Consider the following 17712-nt stretch of genomic DNA (forward strand, 5'->3'; position numbering starts at 1 on the left):
CTGAGAACTTCAAGAAAAACACAGTAGGTTCAGGAAAACTCGGTGGTCAGAGGACGTATCTAAGGCTGAAAAAGAATCTGTGATCACTTTTAGGAAATGTATTTATCTATACAGCAGCTGTTGCTGATCTGGATAATTTACTCTGTGGTCTTTATATGAGCCTGAGGTAGGTAGATATTGCCAAAAAGAGAAAGGCAGAGTCAGAGCCTGTAAATCAGTGCTGCTTAACTACTTTAGGAGCAGCAGGCTCCCGTGGAAAAAAGCTCAACAGAAGTTGAAATTGGAACTAAAATGTCTCTGCTCTTAAATAAACAGAACAGCTTCTGGCCTCCATTCAAAGGAGTCACCTTAGTAATTTAACTTTATTAGTATGTCCTTCTCTCAAGGAGTTAGATGTGTATACCCCCAGCCTCCCAGATGCTGTGCTATTAATGCTACTTAAATTGAAGTAGCATCCCCAAACTCTGCAATAAATTCAATCCTTATTCTGTTGAAGCAAGACTACCGTTTGTCTCTGCGGGTTTAAATTCAGCAGTAGGAAAAGGTATTTCATGCACAGCAGAATGTCTTTCAACCTTTTTGGTTTTCCTTTTTCATGGTTGGTATGAATCAACGACGTTGCTCATAAACACTGCTTTCCCCATCCTGGGGCTTCTGTTTACGAAGGCTTTTGCGATGCCCCCTGGGTGTCCTGGAAACCTTTGCAGGGCTGGTGGATCCGGCATATCTCGCAAGTTTTTCATGGTAGTTTGGACCAGCAGCTGAGAGCCAAATGTGATGTTGTGGGGCATTTCAGATGTCACCAAATTCCTCTGTTAAGCAGCTGAATATTGTCCTTGATAATACTCCCCGCACTCCTAAGCAATTAGGTCCGGTCCAGTAGGTGAGCTCTATAACACGTGAGTAAGAGCCCTTGCCCACAGGTACTTCTTGAAAATAGCCTTTCACAGAAAAGGGTGTGGAGATCATAGAATCATAGAATGGCTTGGGTTGGAAGAGACCATAAAGGTCATCTAATTCCACCCCCCTGCCATGGGCAGGGACACCTCCCACCAGACCAGGTTGCTCAAAGCCCCGTCCAGCCTGGCCTTGAACACCTCCAGGGATGGGGCATCCACAAAAACACCAAACATGAGATGATTCCCTCAGTTGTAACGAGGTCATGTGGCTGAGAGATTGACCACTTGCCAAGGAAGTGGGCAAACTAACACGTTTTGTATAACTGCAGCATGGAGAGTGGTTGTACACTGCTCTGAAGCAGGGTCATTCTCCTCTGCTGTTGATGCCTTGCCACCGCTTTGCAAAGATTTCCCATTCCTGTTGTGAGCAGGCATGCTTTTACCTTTGCAGTCCACGTGCTTGTTTAAGACCAAAGCATCCTGGATTTTATTACTTTGTTCAAGGACTTTTCAGCACTTCACCCAGCGTCCATCCTGAGTGAAAGCACATATTCCACCTCTTCTTGAAGTGAAGCATCAAAGCCTCCAGGAGGAATACATCTGGAAACTTACAAGCCCATCCCACTCAGAATGACACTGGTCAAATCAGCAGAGCAAGAAGTGGAAAATTGCCTCAACACTTCAGAACAAGCTTGTTTTTTTTTTTTCTCTCATGTAGGCTAATGATATAATGTTGTGATGTGACATTCATTGCCAGGAAACCTGGGGGAAGGAAGAAGGTGATTTAAAAGAAGGATTCAAAACACAAATTCCTTGAGGAGAGCAAAGTTACAACTCATAGACTACAAAAACTATTGAGCTATAGAGAGGATCGAGTAGGAACTTCACTTGTGTATTTATATGTTTCTTTCCTCTCCTGCAGGACTATACGTGGGAAAATCATGGCTTTTCCCTTGTAAACAGGCTTTATTCTGATATTGGGCATCTCCTCGACGAGAAGTTTCGGATGGTGTATAACCTCACGTATAACACTATGGCAACACATGAAGATGTTGATACAACTACTCTTAGAAGAGCTTTATTTAACTATGTCCACTGTATGTACGGAATCAGGTATGGGAGAGAACCCCCTGGCCAAGGAGCGCATTTAAAACTGGAAACACCAGATGAAAAAATAACTATGTGAGAAGTTAGACTTAGACCCCAGTGTAAACGTGGAGGTAGTAGCTCAGTTTGAGCGTTAGTGGTGATTTTTTGCTGTTACATCAGTACAGCTTTCACTTCCAGTTAAGAAAATGTGTATGAAACAGAACAGAAGTTGTTATAGAAATGTCTTCTAGCAATTCTGTATTCTCTCCAGAAATAACAGCGTCCCGATACTAAACCTTTCCTCTGTTAGCAGGTTTTATTCCAGCTAATATAACAAATGTTTAAGAAATTAATGCTACAAAAGACCGTGCTTTTAAAAACTTACATCCAACAGAGTGGTTGCCTGTGTTCTTCAGGTATGATGACTATGATTATGGAGAAGTTAATCAGCTACTTGAACGCAGCCTGAAGGTTTACATAAAGACAGTGACCTGCTACCCGGAGAGAACTACCAAGCGCATGTACGACAGTTACTGGCGTCAGTTCAAGCACTCGGAGAAGGTACGTGTTTCATAGCCAGACGGGCTTCACAGAGAGCCACGTGTTGTAAAAATGAAAATATTGTGACTCCTAAAAACAGCTGTATCTGTCAAATTTTTTAACAGGAGAAGAACAAGCGAGGTTAATTCATTGAATGTTAAATATCAGTCTTACAAAATTACTTCTTGGAGTACTGGAAATACTGATTCTACTCTTTTTTATTTTGAGTGACTTCTCCATAAAATTGAACTGACAGCTGTAATAGAAAGGTGGATAAACTGGGGAGTACAGAAGTGGTTAACCGTGCCGATACTTTGGATCTGTGGATCAAAAAAGAGCTTATTCCATACAAATATAGTCTTCATGGTGTTTTTCATCAATAAAAATGTCAGTGTGCCTTCAGATATCTAAGCTAAATGCTTCCTGACAAGGGTTCGATGCTCATGTGCCTGCTAGCCTGTCAGGCATATGAACTGTTCCTTATTCTGATTTAATACCATTAAGATACAGAAGTGGTTTTGTTGGGATTTCTGGGATGGAAGATTGCTTAAAGCAGGTGAGGGCAGTTCCTTGCAGTCCTAGGACATTGTCTGGTGTTGGCGTACTAGACAGGTTTCCCAAAAGGAACAGGAGTCTTGCAGCAGGGTACAGGGAGAAAGTACATGATTTCATGCCACATTACTTTACTAAAGCTTACAAATGTTAGCATAAATGAATAAATGGTGTTGTGTTCCAAGATCAATTAAATGTCCGATTTAATTTTTAACAGGTTCACGTAAATCTACTTCTAATGGAAGCTCGTATGCAAGCAGAACTTCTGTATGCCCTTCGTGCCATAACTCGTCACTTAACCTGAAGCAGTCACTGGGAGGGAGTAAAGGAATTTTTACCGAGTATGTAAAGACCTTTTGAAATAGATACACACCAGAAGCTGTTTGTGATGTAGCATCAGGTTATTCAAATTCTCTAGTGTCAAAGTTTAGCCGTGTTTCTTGACGGCTGTAATGTGCAATGACGTGTTTTATTTTCTTGATGCTTAACATTACTAATGATAACAAAAGTAACACTGAGGAGCACTACTCTGCATTGTTTCCGGTTGGATTTCTGCACAGTGGTCAGAATCCTAAAACTCTTTTTATTATATTCGATTCTAGCGCTTTGTTCTTTAAGCACCGGAGTGAAGTGCTTAGAGACTTCTTTTCCAAGCAATCATTTTTCAGATTAGTGGAGTCCACCAGAAGATTGGTTCTGCCTGTTCCGAGAACGTACCACCATGCCATAACTGACAGAGACGCACACGCTGTGCTGCATTGAATTGCCCACTGGATTCTTCTGTGTCTCCCGGAGACTGCTTGCCGGTCACTGTCTTACTACAGCAATTGAAGGTGATGTGAAATGTGGATGCAAACATTGACCACACTTTAATGTGAAATTAATCGTGACAAATTCTACAGCATGCTACTGAAGTGCAAAATTCATCTGCTTTATCATGCCTCTTCCCAAGAGAAGAGCCCTCACAATTTGCCATTTCAGCTACACTTACCGTGTCTCAATCATGCATAATCTTGGTTTACCGACAGTCACCCTCAGTTGTCTTTACAATATCCATGCTCATCACATGTTGCAATTTGTTTAGTTGGCACCTATAAAGTTGATACACAGGCTGACCAAAAACAGGGTTGTGGGTTTTTTTGCACTCTCTTCTTTCTCGATGTTTTAAGTAAGGAAAGTAAAGGAAGGCTAGCATATCTGTTCTTTCATATTGGATGTGTAGAAATTTATTTCCCATAACTTCTTCATAGCATGAAGTCTTAATATTCAAAGTTTAAAAGTTTCTATGCATTAGTGTGGGTGAACAAAAGAAAAGTGCAATATTTAAAAAGAAAGCAAGCTTTTTTCCCTATCATGTCACTGCTAAAGTGTCCTTTTTATATAGCCATAAAGAAATTTTAAAACCAAATTTCTTTATTGTCTAAGGCCTAGCAGTTTTGTTTTAGTTTTTATGGCTTAAGACAACCTGATACTGAGATGCCAAAGCATCCCCAAAACAAAGCATTCTTGGACAACTGGTAATATTGGGGAAGGGAAGAAATAAGCTGCCAAAAATGTCACACTTTTGTGCTGTTTTCTGTTGCTTTTGACTAATTTTAAGAGCACAAAATGTTGATATTTATAGCTTTATTTTGTATTGCATTTAATGAACCAGTGAAGTGCCTAAAGAGATGCTTAAACCTACCCAGTAGGATGCAAGTTGTCACTGCTTAAACTTTCGTCTGTTGGACCTTTCATAGTGCTCTGAGGAGGGTGAGCTTTGTTTCTGTTGCATACGTACAGAACTAACTGGATAGGTTTCGTTTTAATATTCCATTGGATTGTAGAAGATAGTACAGGATTTTTTTCCATTGATGATTTCAGAGTAGTTTTTTGGAAAATGGTAATATTACCAGTCATACTTGTAACACTTCTCATTGACAAAATCATGGACCACTATGCTTTAAAGTTAGTTTTCTTCCCTTTTCTTGACCTTGCTGTGACTTCGCATGTTGGATTTTTCGCTTAATCTGTCTGTTCCAGATAGGAAAGCTAAATGATTGTACACTTCTCTGCACTTTCAGACTGCAGATTCTGCATGTGAAAAACCTTTGAGGAAAAATCAGTAATATTTTTTTATTTAATGTAATGTTGGCTACTTGGAAAAGTACCCTCTAGACAGCATCAGACTGTCTGCTAGAGAGAGCACTGGGTAAAACATCAGATTTATTTATCTTCAATAGCTAACTGCCAAGATTTCTCAGAAGTGTAGAGACACTGATATGTATGAACTTAGATTCACTTTCTGAGTTGTTATAGTTCTTCTTCCTCCCTGTTGTAAATGTAGTGGCCATACCGACTGGCTTTTGTGCATAAAACAGTTCTGCTGAGAGGACTTTTCATGCAATACTTTTGCTTTTTTTTTGAGTGGTGGGAACCGTACAGTACTACTTCAAATTCCTTTGCTTTGAGAAGTCAAGTAGTTCTCAAGAAGCACAGTTGAGCTCTGGAAAGGAGGTGAAACTAGATTTGGGTAACTAATAGGACCGCTTAGTTTCCCTTCAGAAATGCAAAGACTCTTAGAGTAGGTTGAATTTTATGTTTGGAAACATGAGTGCCTTTACTTCTTTCCTTATGAAATATACTTGCCAGCTCAAACGCCTTCAGAGCAAAGTACCTGAGCAGATTTGAAATATAGAAACCATAAATGGATTGCTTCATAAAATTTGTAGTAAATCAGTAATTTTTTTTAAGGTGCCATATCAAGTCACATATGGCCTGCAAGACATTCCACCATAGGAAATGTCATTGTGCAAGTAGTTTGCTATTTCTTTTTTTTCCTTTAATATTAAATGCAAACTTGAAACTTTTGGAGATATTTTCCATGTGGCATTTTTTTTTTCAAAGTATTGCATTAACAGTGTAACAATTTATAGCCTAGTTTTTATACTCAGATTTATGGTTTTTACTAGACGTTTGTTCAGAATAGGTCTTTAAAGTCATACAGCTATACCGGATGCTTTATGCACGCTTTAGGCTCACCCTGTGCCAAATTGTAATGTGCAAGTGTTCTTGGAATTTTTACATTTTTAAAGCACTCGTGAATGTGAATCTTCACCCTTTGATCATTAATAGTATCCTGAAGAGTACCATAATCGTGGGAAGCGTAGATACTCTCCCTCTGTTTTCCCTTATTGGCATTGATATTTACCAGCATCTATGTTAGTCCATGGAATCCCAGCTGTGACCAACGTACAAACAAAGTGTGCAGTCTCCTGTCTGCTGATGAGAAAGCTCGTTAGGTCCAAATTAACTAGCTAGCACAGGAAATGCTGTAAGTAGGGAACAGAGCTTTGAGCAGGGACAGCTTCTTGTCGCTGCAGAATCACTGTAAAATGTGTGTTCTGGTAGTGCATATTCTCACTATATGGAAATCACTCCATTTTTTTTGGTAATGAAGAGAAGTGAAAAAGATACCAGCTGGAGAAAGCATTTGCATTCCCAGGATGCTCCGCCTGCAGCTGATGATCACAGGAGCGTCATCACGTTGGAACAGAAACCATTTTTAACTAAGGTAGAATTTATTACACTCATAGCTACTAAAACTAGCGTTGAGGTATCCTGTGAGAATTTTGGTAAGCTGTAGATGAGTTTAACTGTTCGTAAGACTGAACTGAAACATACATACTTTGTCCCAAAAACTTGATTAAAATGAAAAGGATGTACTTTCAGCTTTAAGAACTGGCAAATGGCCACGTCAGCTCTTCCTATGCATTGAAGAAATCTTAAAGCACAGGAAAATCCATGATTATAAACAATTATAAACCTAGTAGGTCTCTGTATAAATTCAGAACAGAACAAAAAGGAAAACATTTTGCTTCTCTCTTGCTTGAGTGCAGAAGGTCAAAGCACCAGATTCTTCAACAGTATTTTTGTTCGTAGCAATGCTGATAGATGCTTTCAGAGGATTTTGGGAAAAGCAGTTAGTTGCCTGAATTTCAATGGGAATTTAAGCAGCTAGGCATTCAGCAAAACCCTACAAGGTGCCCACTTGCATTTTTGAGTCAGATTTTTAAAGATACTTAATCACCTAAATTCAATAGAATAAAAGCAGTTTCCATAGAGATTAAAGGAATAATATGTAGCAGATCCATGTGATTTGCAGCGATTGTTAATGAAATGGGTTGTTTGGGGGACTTAATATAGACTCAGAGAAATCTTTTCAAAAGAGGTTAAACTGTAAGCTGCTGCTCTTGCAGAACAGGTTCTCGATGTTTCTCATGCATGTGTGTTTTCCATGCACATTGACATGCATTTCAGGCTCCTATTCCAGAGTTTGGGCTCTCTTTTAGAAGAGATAGATTATTTAACCTCTGCTTGCAGAAAAGATTTATTGGGATTAGCAAGTGGATAGCTTGTGCCAGGACGAAAGTTTTGGCCGGACGGATATATTCCAAATCTTCCTGATTAAAACTGATTTTTTTTTCAGATATTTTCCTTAGGCATTCAGATCCGTCCCCCATAAATTAGAGGTGATGTTGCACAAAAGGGAGAGGTGTGGGGGGGATTCATAGTAAATGAACTTTCCCAGAGCTGCTCTGAATGTAAAGCTGCTAGAATTGGCTTGCCATTAACTATCATTCCAAGAGCTGGACAAAAATGTCAGTTTTCCCCATCTGAACTTCAGATTTATTCTCCCTAGTGTCCCCAGCACATCTGATTGTCTAAAGAGATGCACCCACCAGCTTTTTCACATTTTGGAAATTAAAAATTAAGCTTTTTATCTCCAACTGAAAACGAATTTGACATTTCATACCTACTGAATGGATCACGGGTGTGGGAGATGCAAGGAACAAAGCAGCACGAGGAAACTTCAGGGGCATCTTGAACAGTGTTAATTTATCTCGTAGAGCAAGTTTTCTTGCCACGCAGTCACGCAGCTGCTCTCTAAACACACATCAGGCCTCTCTTGCAGACATTTAGCCCTTCTGCTGCTCACTAGGGGCCCAAACTGTCATTTTTCAGCCCGCCACCCCACATCACGCACTGCCTATTGTCCCAGCTCACAACCCTAGCAGTCTTGCAGAGGCAGCCTCTTCACCAAAACCTCCTAAACTAGTGTTAAGTTCCTAGATTGCCATTCATTGCTGCATTCGGAGAATCTTTCTCCTGTTCAGAAACACTTAATTCCAGTATTGGGCTCTTTCTGGGCAGGAAAATGCTAAGTCTGGTGTAAAGTATGACACTTAGTACTTACTTAAAACATTTAAGTAGCGTTTGCTAGTAGCGTGTCGTGTTCCATCGCTGGAATTACGGTAATAATCCAGTGGATCCACTAACAAAATGCTTTCTTTGGCAACACTCCCCTTGCTTGAGCCTTTTAGCTGTGCAGGCTTCTTACAGGGAATTGTAGTGGGGAATTTTGAGAGCCTCATGTGCAGAGTGGGTGGGAGAAGGGCAGGAGCCCACGGGGTCATTTTTGGGGGGCTGCTCCTCGGGTTCCCTGTAGTCAGACAGCCTTCCGAACAAATGGGGTTGGTTTTTCATTTATTCGAGGGGTAACTCCGAAGGCAAACTTTGTGGTTGCTTGAGACGGAGACACATGTGGGTGTTCATCAGAGCTCGTGGAAAGCAGGGATCTGAATTCTGCCCTTGTTTTTGGCCGTAGTTAGAGCCAGTATTTAAGACGCCAATGAATATACTGAAAGGGGGCAGGAACTTGCGCTGTAAGCAGCAGAAAGAGAAGACAACGGGCGTTCTCGAGGGGATGCAACCAGTGTAGGGGGGAGTGGACATTTTGGCCAGTTGGAGAAGCTGCACTGTTGTGTCCCAAAGGTCCTCGTGCACGTCTGCGCGTAGGGGAGGTGGTAGGGAACACCTGCACCCAACATCTCAAAGCTGAAACCCCCAGCTGCTCTGGAAAGCTTCCCTTTTCTTACTCCGGGGATGGAGGAGGGGAAGGGAGCCTTCCCCTTGCGGCTGCGCAAAGCATGCGGCCGTTGAAGCATGTTGTCTCCTCCACCAGCTCTTTGGAGGGGATTTTGGGGCAGAAGGGGCAGAATTTTGGGGCAGAATTTTGGGGCAGAATTCCCAGCTGTCCCAGCCAAGGGGCCTGGGGGACAGTGCCAGCAGACACACGCCACCGAAAGCGTGTTCCTCATTTGCCACTCCATGCTCATGTTGTGCCGCCAGACGCAAACCAGCCTCCCTTTTCGCTTCCCTCCCCGTCCACCTGCGAGGTGAGCGGCGGCCCCGCCAGCACCCGAGGCAAAGAAACGTTCCTGTAGGGAAACAAAAATAATTAGGCTACAGCCCTTGGACTCTGCAGCCACCAATATTTCACAGCTATTGACCGGAACTGGATATAAACGGTAGCTTAATTAAAAAAAAATAGGAATTTTGTAAACTTGAAATCTCTGTTTTACCCTTTTGCTGGAAAGCTACATAATGAATGTATACGCTTTATCTTTCTGACATAACTGAAAATCAGACTGCCAACTTCTTGTTTTGTATTAGCCTTTTTTTTAAAAAAAAGAAAAAGTTTGTGAGCAATATATGTAGCATGCTGTGAACGTCTGTTTTGATCTTTATAGTTACTCTTTAATTCATCAGTATTAACACCAGTTCCTTTTTGTGTTTGCCTTGGTACTTCGTATGCAGTGTAATCAGAAGCTGTGATGGGCTTTGCAGTCCCGTGCTTTGTTACTGTAACTCCTTGATTTCTATGAAGCACCTGACTGTGGGCCACCGTGGGCAGGCAGTGCGGCCGTACACGACTGCCACTTTTCAATCTCTTGTACTATGTATAGTTTTAAGTAGAATAAGCTTTTTAACAGAATATTGATGCAGTTTATGATTCACACAGGCTGCAAGCGTCTGGTGAGTGAGAGTCTTTGTATTTATAGTTGTTGGGTTTTTTGTTTTTTTGTTTTTTTCATTTTTGGTTTTGTTTTTAATTCATAAAGTAGCAAACTTGATGAACATAGCCACTTTAAACCGCTCTTGCTAAACAGACCCTGCTGTAGATAAAATACCACTGTAGGTACGGGGAGGAGGGCTGGCAGCGCGGGCAGCCCTGGCATGTCCGCCGTCCGCCTCCAGCGCTGCCCAGGCCCTGCTGCGAAGCGTTGCGACCTCCTCGCCTCTGTGCGTGTGCTGCCCTGACACACACACGGGTGCACACGCAGAAACACCGGCTTCTCCTGAGCCTTGCTGGCGAGGAGGGACAGGCAGACAGGCTGCCCGGCGCTCGGACAGCGAGCACGCTGTGTCTGCGGCCCCCGGCTTCCAGGCCTCCCTCACGTACCCAAATTAGCCTAATTTGACATCCACGAAGCCTGGCTCGTTAGGGGTAGGAGTATGTGGCTTCTCCAAAGACAGTCGTGGGTCTGAGCCTCCTGTCGGGACGTGCCCACCGCCCCAGGGTTGCAGCTCTCGCCCTCTGGAGAGGGAATAAATCGGACCGCGGCCCGGCCGCCGCCACCTTTGTCCTGCGGGGGCATTTCGGGACGGAGGAGGACAGGCAGAGCTCTGATCCTGCTGCTCCCTCCCACATGTCCCCTGCGGCTCCGCTCGCTGCCAGGCGAGGGTGGCACAGGGACACGTCACCCACGCTGTCCCTTGGGCCACCGCCTGCCCTCAGCCGCGGGGACAGCTCGCAGGGTCCGTGCTTTCGCGGGAGGTTTGCCTGCAGCAAGGCAGCTGCTAGGAGTTAACTGTGGGTGTCCACAGCAGCTTTCACCATTTATTTTTTTTCTGTTGATGGCTGATTGGTATTTTTTTCTTTTTTTCTCTTTTTTTTTTTCAGAGTTCAGACTGACCTAGTGGGATGGATCTTTTTAATTTGTGTGTGACTTTTTTTTTCTAGTTTTTGAGTTACCCGACTTGAATTTATCTGAACAGATGCAGAAGGAACTTTTTTTTTGTGAGTTAAGAGACAAAAACGCATTTTTAAACAAAGGAATCGTGTATTAACATTTTAACAGCAATTCATAAATCTGCACTTTTTATGAGGTTTTGAAAAATCTATTTATAGGTACGGAACAATGGGGTTTGTTTAAAACTGTATCGCATTTATACTTGCTGAAATTACTTTCATTGTTATCAGTAGGAATTTCATTGGTTAAATAAAACTGATAAAACATGGCTCTTGTGCAGTCCGTTATTTACCACGTGCAGCAGACAGAGCACGCTGTGGGAAGAGCTCCGGTCCTGAGGTGTCCTCATCCATGCCCTTGTGCTGGTCTTTAGTCCAGGTCAGTATTGCAAACACAGGTCCTGAAAAATCTACTGCGTTTGCTGACGGTGATGTCTTTTCAATATGTAGTTGTCAGTGGTCAGGGCTGGGGTGACGGACATCGTGACCAGATGGACATCGTGATCTGATGGATGTCGTGGTGTGTCCCAGAAGGGTGCCAACCTGCTCTTCCTGCTGTAAGCTCAGGGATTGTGGTGCAGGGGAGTTTGTTAAAAGGGGTAGATTTGGGCCTTTCTGTACCTCTCAATCTCTGTTCTTCAGCACTTATCACTGGAGAAAATGTAATTTCAGACACAACACCCCGCTTCTGCTTTTTCTGGAAGTAAAAGGTGCAGGCAGTGGGTGCACCAGGAGCTGCTCCCTCCCTTTTCTAGGGAGCCCTGGGCAAGCCCAGAGCAGAAGTCCACAAAACCATGACGGAAATGCAAAGGAGGAAAATCATGTGGGTGCGGAGTGTGATAGCAATGCAAAGCTTACATTGCAGCCGAATTACACCACTATTTTACCCCACTTTGTCCCGAAGACAAAACTGGTTAATACCGGCTGTGGAGCATTTTTGGTATCTCTGGTTTACTATTGTTGATGTACTTTCTGTTCAAGCTGTGGGAAGTTCAGCTGAGCTGTCCTCGCCTCACTGTGCCCAGGGAACTTCTTCGTTTCCATTTCTAACCCCTTCACTGGAACCCCTTCTCCCAAATAAATAATAATATTTCCAGCTCTGTTACAGGTAGTGTGTGCCAGACGGAGGCCCAGTGCCAGGACAAGAGGCAGTGGGCACATCACAGGAGGCTCCCTCTGAGCACCAGGCAACACGTCTGTGCTGGGCAGGTGACGGAGCCCTGGCACAGGCTGCCCAGAGAGGCTGTGGGGTCTCCTCCTTGGGGATCTTCAAAACCTCACAGACATGGTCCTGGGCATGGTGCTGGGCATGGATCCACAGAGTAAAGAATCATCTTGTGATGTTCAGAGGGAAACTCTTGTGCTCCAGTTTGTGCCCGTTGCCTCTTGTCCTGGCACTGGGAGCACTGACAAGAGCCTGGCTCCATCCCCTGTGCACCCTCCTTCAGGTGTTTACAGACATGGGTGAGATCCCCCCTGGGCACCCTCCAGGCTGGGCAGCCCCAGCTCTCCCAGCCTCTCCTCCCCGCAGAGGTGCTCCAGGCCCTTCATCACCTCGGTGGCCCTCTGCTGGACACTCACCACTATGTCCAGGCCTCCCTGGGCTGAGGGCCCGGGACTGAACACAGGACTCCCGGTGGGGCCTCACCGATGCCAAGCAGAGGGGAAGGATCACCTCTCCTGTCCTGCTGGCAGTTTGCAGCCGGGTCACATCCATAAGATTGGATGGGCTCAATTTCAGCTTTTACTGGGGTCTCCTAGGTCTCTTCCCAGCATGGCCTTGGGTTGTTTGCTCTGAGGCACTGGGAGGAACTGGTGACCAGCCTCGGACCCTTTGTAGGGCAGGTAATGGAGCCTCTCCACCAAGCATCAGTATTAATCGCTGAAGTGCAGCCACCAGCCCGTGACTTGCCTTCAAAATGCAACCCAAAGCAGCCCAACTGGTAGGCCAAGTGTGAGCACGCACGTTTATTCATTCTCCCTAGCAGCTTTTAGTTTGATCGTGGCTGAGCAACCCGATGAGATGCTTGGAGAGCAGAGCAGAGGCTCTACACATGCAAGACAGGATTGGAGTTGTTATAAACGGCCTCATCCATCACACTAACTAGCTCGTGTAAATATGCCTGGTTTTGTGGAGTTTTGTGATTTTCAATGTATAAAAGACAAAAATCACAGGATATATATTTCCTGCATAGCTAAAACCTACCCACGTGTGCTTTTTGTGCTCTGGCTTTCATCAGGCCTTCTGAGCAAAGCTTGAACATCCCTGACCTGCAGGAAGCTGCTTTTCCAAAAGGGAAAAAGCCCTCCTTCCCTTCCTGGCTGGCGCTGATACGTAGAAAAAATAAAATAAAATAAAATAAAATTAAATTAAATTAAATTAAAATAAAATAAAATAAAATAGTAATTTCAGCTGAAACTGAAGTGTTTTAGTAGTCATGACCCGCAACACTGGGTTTTGATTTGACCACGAGCGTTCTCCAGTTTCTGTTGCAGGGAGTGACCCCGCAGAACAGGGCCAGCTTCAGCCCAGGCCACCTCTGCCACGCTGTCCTCAGGGCCTGGTGCCTCTCGTGACACACCAAAACCTCCAGCAGAAGAGCTGGGCTGGGGACATTACACAGTCTGAGTACAGACATGTAATTTGCCTTGCTACATGACCTAACTAATCTCTCATGGCTCCTCTGCTACTCAGGAGAGACAGCAGACTCCACCAGAGGGTGAGCTCTGCACTGAATCACCTTCTGGGGGAGCCTGCTCCTCCTCCACCCCACGTGTCATGGGGAATGGGGTTGGTTGCATCATTCACCTTACAGAAGATTAAACTCCTGCTCACACCTGCAATACAGAATCACAGAATCACAGAACTGTAGGGGTTGGAAGGGACCTTGAAAAATCATTGGGTTCAGGATCCTCAGAGCAGGCTGCCCAGGTAGGCGTCCAGACGGGCCTTGGATATCTCCAGAGAAGGAGACTCCACAACCTCCCTGGGCAGCCTGTCCCAGTGCTCCGTCACCCTCACCGCGAAGAAGTTCTTTCTCATGTCGGTGTGGAACTTCCTGTGCTCTATCTTGTGGCCATTGCCCCTTGTCCTGTCCCCACAAACCACTGAGAAGAGGTTGGCTACATCCTTCTGTCTCCCACACCTCAGGTATTTATACACTTTGATGAGATCCCCTCTCAGTCTCCTCTTCTCCAGGCTGAACAGACCCAGGTCTCTCAGCCTGTCCTCATAGGGAAGATGCTCCAGGCCCCGTATCATCTTTGTGGCCCTCTGCTGCACTCTTTCCAGGAGGTCCCTGTCTTTTTTGTACCAGGGAGCCCAGAAACGGACACAGTACTCCAGGTGAGGCCTGACCAGGGCAGAGTAGAGATGGAGGATCAATACAGCACAGTGGTGTCAAGAAGATCCATTGAAGACATTTTTTATTAGATTTAAACTAACCTCCTTCTATATATATATACTGAAAAAGAAAAACAAAGCAAGAAAAGTGTAATTTTTGCAGAAAGGGGCTTTTCTGTAAGAACAGAAGAAGCTCAGATGGAGAAATCCCTGCTGGCTTTAATTAGTAGACCTGGGTACAAATTACCACCGCTGCGGAGGTGCAGAACCTCACTGCCATGCCCTAGGGCATCCCAGCAGGTGCCAGGAGTCCTTTTGCTGGCACGTGCTCGGTGCTGAATGTCTGCATCTGACCACAGCTGAGACCGGCTGATGGGGAAAGAGAACAACTTTGAATACTGAGGGAAGTAAAGGACGGCCACCAGGTTCTCAGACACATCCCGCTCCTGGGGGTGGTGATCCATGGCATTACAGGACGTGGGGATGGATAAAATTCCTGGACTCCATTTCTGGCCACGCTCATGCTGAGGTTACATTTCTCCAACTAGTTCCTAGCTCCTGACTCCACACAAGCCAGGCCAACTGGCAGGGTTGGAGGTGCAGGTGATCTGCCCTCCTGCACCCTGTGGGATCTGCGGCAAGGGGCACCTCAAAGGTCTCAATGGTTGGGACAAGTCCCCTCAGCCACCAGCCCCAAACTGAGCTTCACAGGCCGCAGCAAATGGTCACAATTTCAGTACTTTTGGAAAGGAAACAGGTTTTTTTCACACTTAAAAATGGAAGAAAATGGGACAGAAAGTAAGGTGGGCACCCCTCTGGGCCAGAGACAGCCATGTTCACATGCCAGGCTTGCCTTTAGGCAGGAGAGAGTGCTGAACATCCACGTCTACACTTCAAATCCAGACCGTGCACTGCTCTTGGATGTTTCTGGTCCTTCTTCCAAGCTGGACCTGAAAAGCCTTTTCCATTAGAAAAGACAAATAGCTGTGAAAAAAAAATCCCGTTTGATAAATTATCCCTTTCTGACAATCTATTTCCTTGGAGATTTTCCAGCCGGCTGTAATGCTAACACCGCTGGGAAATCTGCAGGCCTTTCTGCTTGGCTGAAAACACCGGTTCTGCTGAAATCAGTGGCAGATGTTACCCTGTGTGAGACACGTTCGCGAATCGGAGCAGGTCCGAGGCTGTGCAGAGGAGAGAAATCACGCCGTGCCAATTGCGGGGTATCGCAGTCACGCACACCGCAGGCACGCCTTGCGCTTTATGCTCCCAGGCAATCCTTTCTGGCCAAACAAGTTAAGCGTGTAGGTATTTTCCAATACCTTTTTCATTTGCTGGCACTGCCTAAGCTGGAGAGAGAACTTGTGAACAAGCAGGGCTCAGTTCCCTTCCGAGCTGCAGCAGCCCCTGTCTGCAGAGAGGAAGCACTGGAGGTCCGTGCAGAGAGGAGCAGCTCCAAATTCCCAGAGGGGGGATCAGGAGGACCTGAGCCCAGGGCTGGGGGCTGTGAGTCGTGCTGCCAGGGCTGCTGTGCTTATAGGGCATGGCTCGTTTGTCTGGGCCCAACCCCAGAGTGAAGGTAACAGAGATAAGGGTCACCTTGGTGTGCGCAGAAGCTCCTGTGCGGAAGGGCTGGGTAATCTGGTTGAGGAGAGATCATTTCACATCGCCTTCGCTGTCCTGTGAGTGACTCCAAGCCCATAATCATCCCCTTAAAGATAAGGAGGGTCAGCCCATCCCCTCCTGGTCCACCCATGGATGAGGGCTCCCCTCCTGTGTGCTGAGGTGTCTGCACAAAGCAGGTGCCCACACCTCGCTTACTCACCCCTGGTGGTTTGTAGTTGGTGGAGGAGAGCAGCTACTCCTAAGGGGTAACTGGCCTTCTAAAGATCTGCTGATACTGGCCAAGTGAGCAGCATCCCACAAAAGCAAGTTTTTCTGCCTACCAGCTGCAAAACAGCCCATGTGACCTGCCTGGGTGCAGCCACTGAGGACCATTCTCCTCTTTTCTTCTTCTGCAGCAAGCCCCAGCCAACGTGGGCAGAGGGGAGCTGACTGCCATGCAGAGCAGGGGGACCCTGCCCCATTCCTGCACGTGGAAACCTCCTTTCCTGCTCCTGTCCTGTCCCACCTCATGCCAGCCTGTCTGAGCACGCACCTCTATTGGCACTTACAGACCTGCAACCTCAGCTCTTACCTACACAGTCCATAGCTTAATTAACGCGTTTTTGAAAATGTGAAGGTGTTTTAAAAGTAGAAAAGGGCCATTAATATCAGATGTCAGGCCTTAACAAAGAGCAACTATGCTGCTCTTACTTTCCTGATTAACCTGAGCTCCCTGGGCTGCATTATCTTGTTTTTCAACTGGGACAGAAATGTGATACCAGTCCTTCTTTGGAAAAGTAACTTTTATTTGGTTAAAGCCATACATTTCCTAGGACAGAGTAAAGCTCACAAGCCATAAATCATGCCCAGATAAGAATAATCTGAAGCAATAGTCTGTAGCAGGATGTTGCTTGTTCTGTAACAATTACTGGGTGTTTCAGGCAGATTTCCCATTGCCTGCTCAGACACGCAGCAGAGAAGAAAAATGACCTGTGCTGGTTAGGGTTTGTCACGGTTGAAATCTGAGCGTGTTCAGACCATTTTAATACAGCCCCACGTCTGCCCAAATCCTACGGTGCTGCAGCCTCCTGGATGGAAGGGGCTGCCCGCCCTGCAACCAGGCTGCAGCGCAGAGATGTGCCCGTGGGCTGGCCTGAACCTCGCTGGGCTGGGTGCCAATGGTGGTGGCGATGTGGCTACACCGCCTTCCCGGCCTGTTGGGCATCACCCTGGCGCCAGGCACGGCTCGGGCAGGTCAGAGGCCACGCATAAGGCATGAGGGAGGCACGTGGGGGGCAGCTTGGGTTGTGTTTGTGTGTCAGATGCAGAGGGAGGTCTGGATGCAAGGCGGGCGGCTGCCTCTCTGCTGGGAGCTGTGACCGTGCCCCTTGAATCCAAATCCCTCTATCGACAGCTTGAGGACAAAGGAGGGATTTGTCAAATATTGCTGACTTTACCTGATCAGACCCTGATGAGCACAAGAAGTTGCCTTTCCTCATGAAGGAAGCCAGCCCTGCTGGCCGGGAGGCCACCCTTCCTCCACGAAGCACTTCTTCCGTGGGGTGCTTGGAGGGAGTGACGACGAGTTCTCCTCTGGCCCCAGCCACCAGGGGGGGGGCAAATTCTTCCCTCAGAGGGTGGTGAGGCCCTGGCACAGGTTGCCCAGAGAAGCTGTGGATGCCCCATCCCTGGAGGTGTTCAAGGCCAGGCTGGATGGGGCTTTGGGCAACAAGCAGCAAAACTCCCCCCATGCTCCCTGCTCATCTCCTGTCCCATGTTCCCCAGGTGCCTTTTGGTAAGGACATTGCTGCCACCGAGCCAGACCGGTG

At 46.0% G+C, this 17712-nt stretch overlaps 1 protein-coding gene across 5 annotated transcripts in view; it reads left to right on the forward strand.

Moving 5' to 3' along the window:
• Positions 1–7607, forward strand: part of SESN3 (sestrin 3) — a 41249-nt gene extending 33642 nt beyond the window's left edge. For 3 of the 5 annotated variants that reach the window (XM_035328464.1, XM_035328483.1, XM_035328494.1), the window contains exons 8-10: positions 1822–2012; positions 2405–2549; positions 3298–7607. In XM_035328464.1, coding sequence (XP_035184355.1) covers positions 1822–2012; positions 2405–2549; positions 3298–3384 — 423 coding nt within the window. In that variant the 3' untranslated portion in view covers positions 3385–7607. The remainder of the gene's footprint in view (positions 1–1821; positions 2013–2404; positions 2550–3297) is intronic. The other 2 variants (XM_035328471.1, XM_035328476.1) reach the window with 2 other exon arrangements.
• Positions 7608–17712: the final 10105 nt, after the last annotated feature.

Source organism: Oxyura jamaicensis, chromosome 1 (genome assembly GCF_011077185.1).
Source record: "Oxyura jamaicensis isolate SHBP4307 breed ruddy duck chromosome 1, BPBGC_Ojam_1.0, whole genome shotgun sequence".
NCBI classification, from domain to species: domain Eukaryota; kingdom Metazoa; phylum Chordata; class Aves; order Anseriformes; family Anatidae; genus Oxyura; species Oxyura jamaicensis.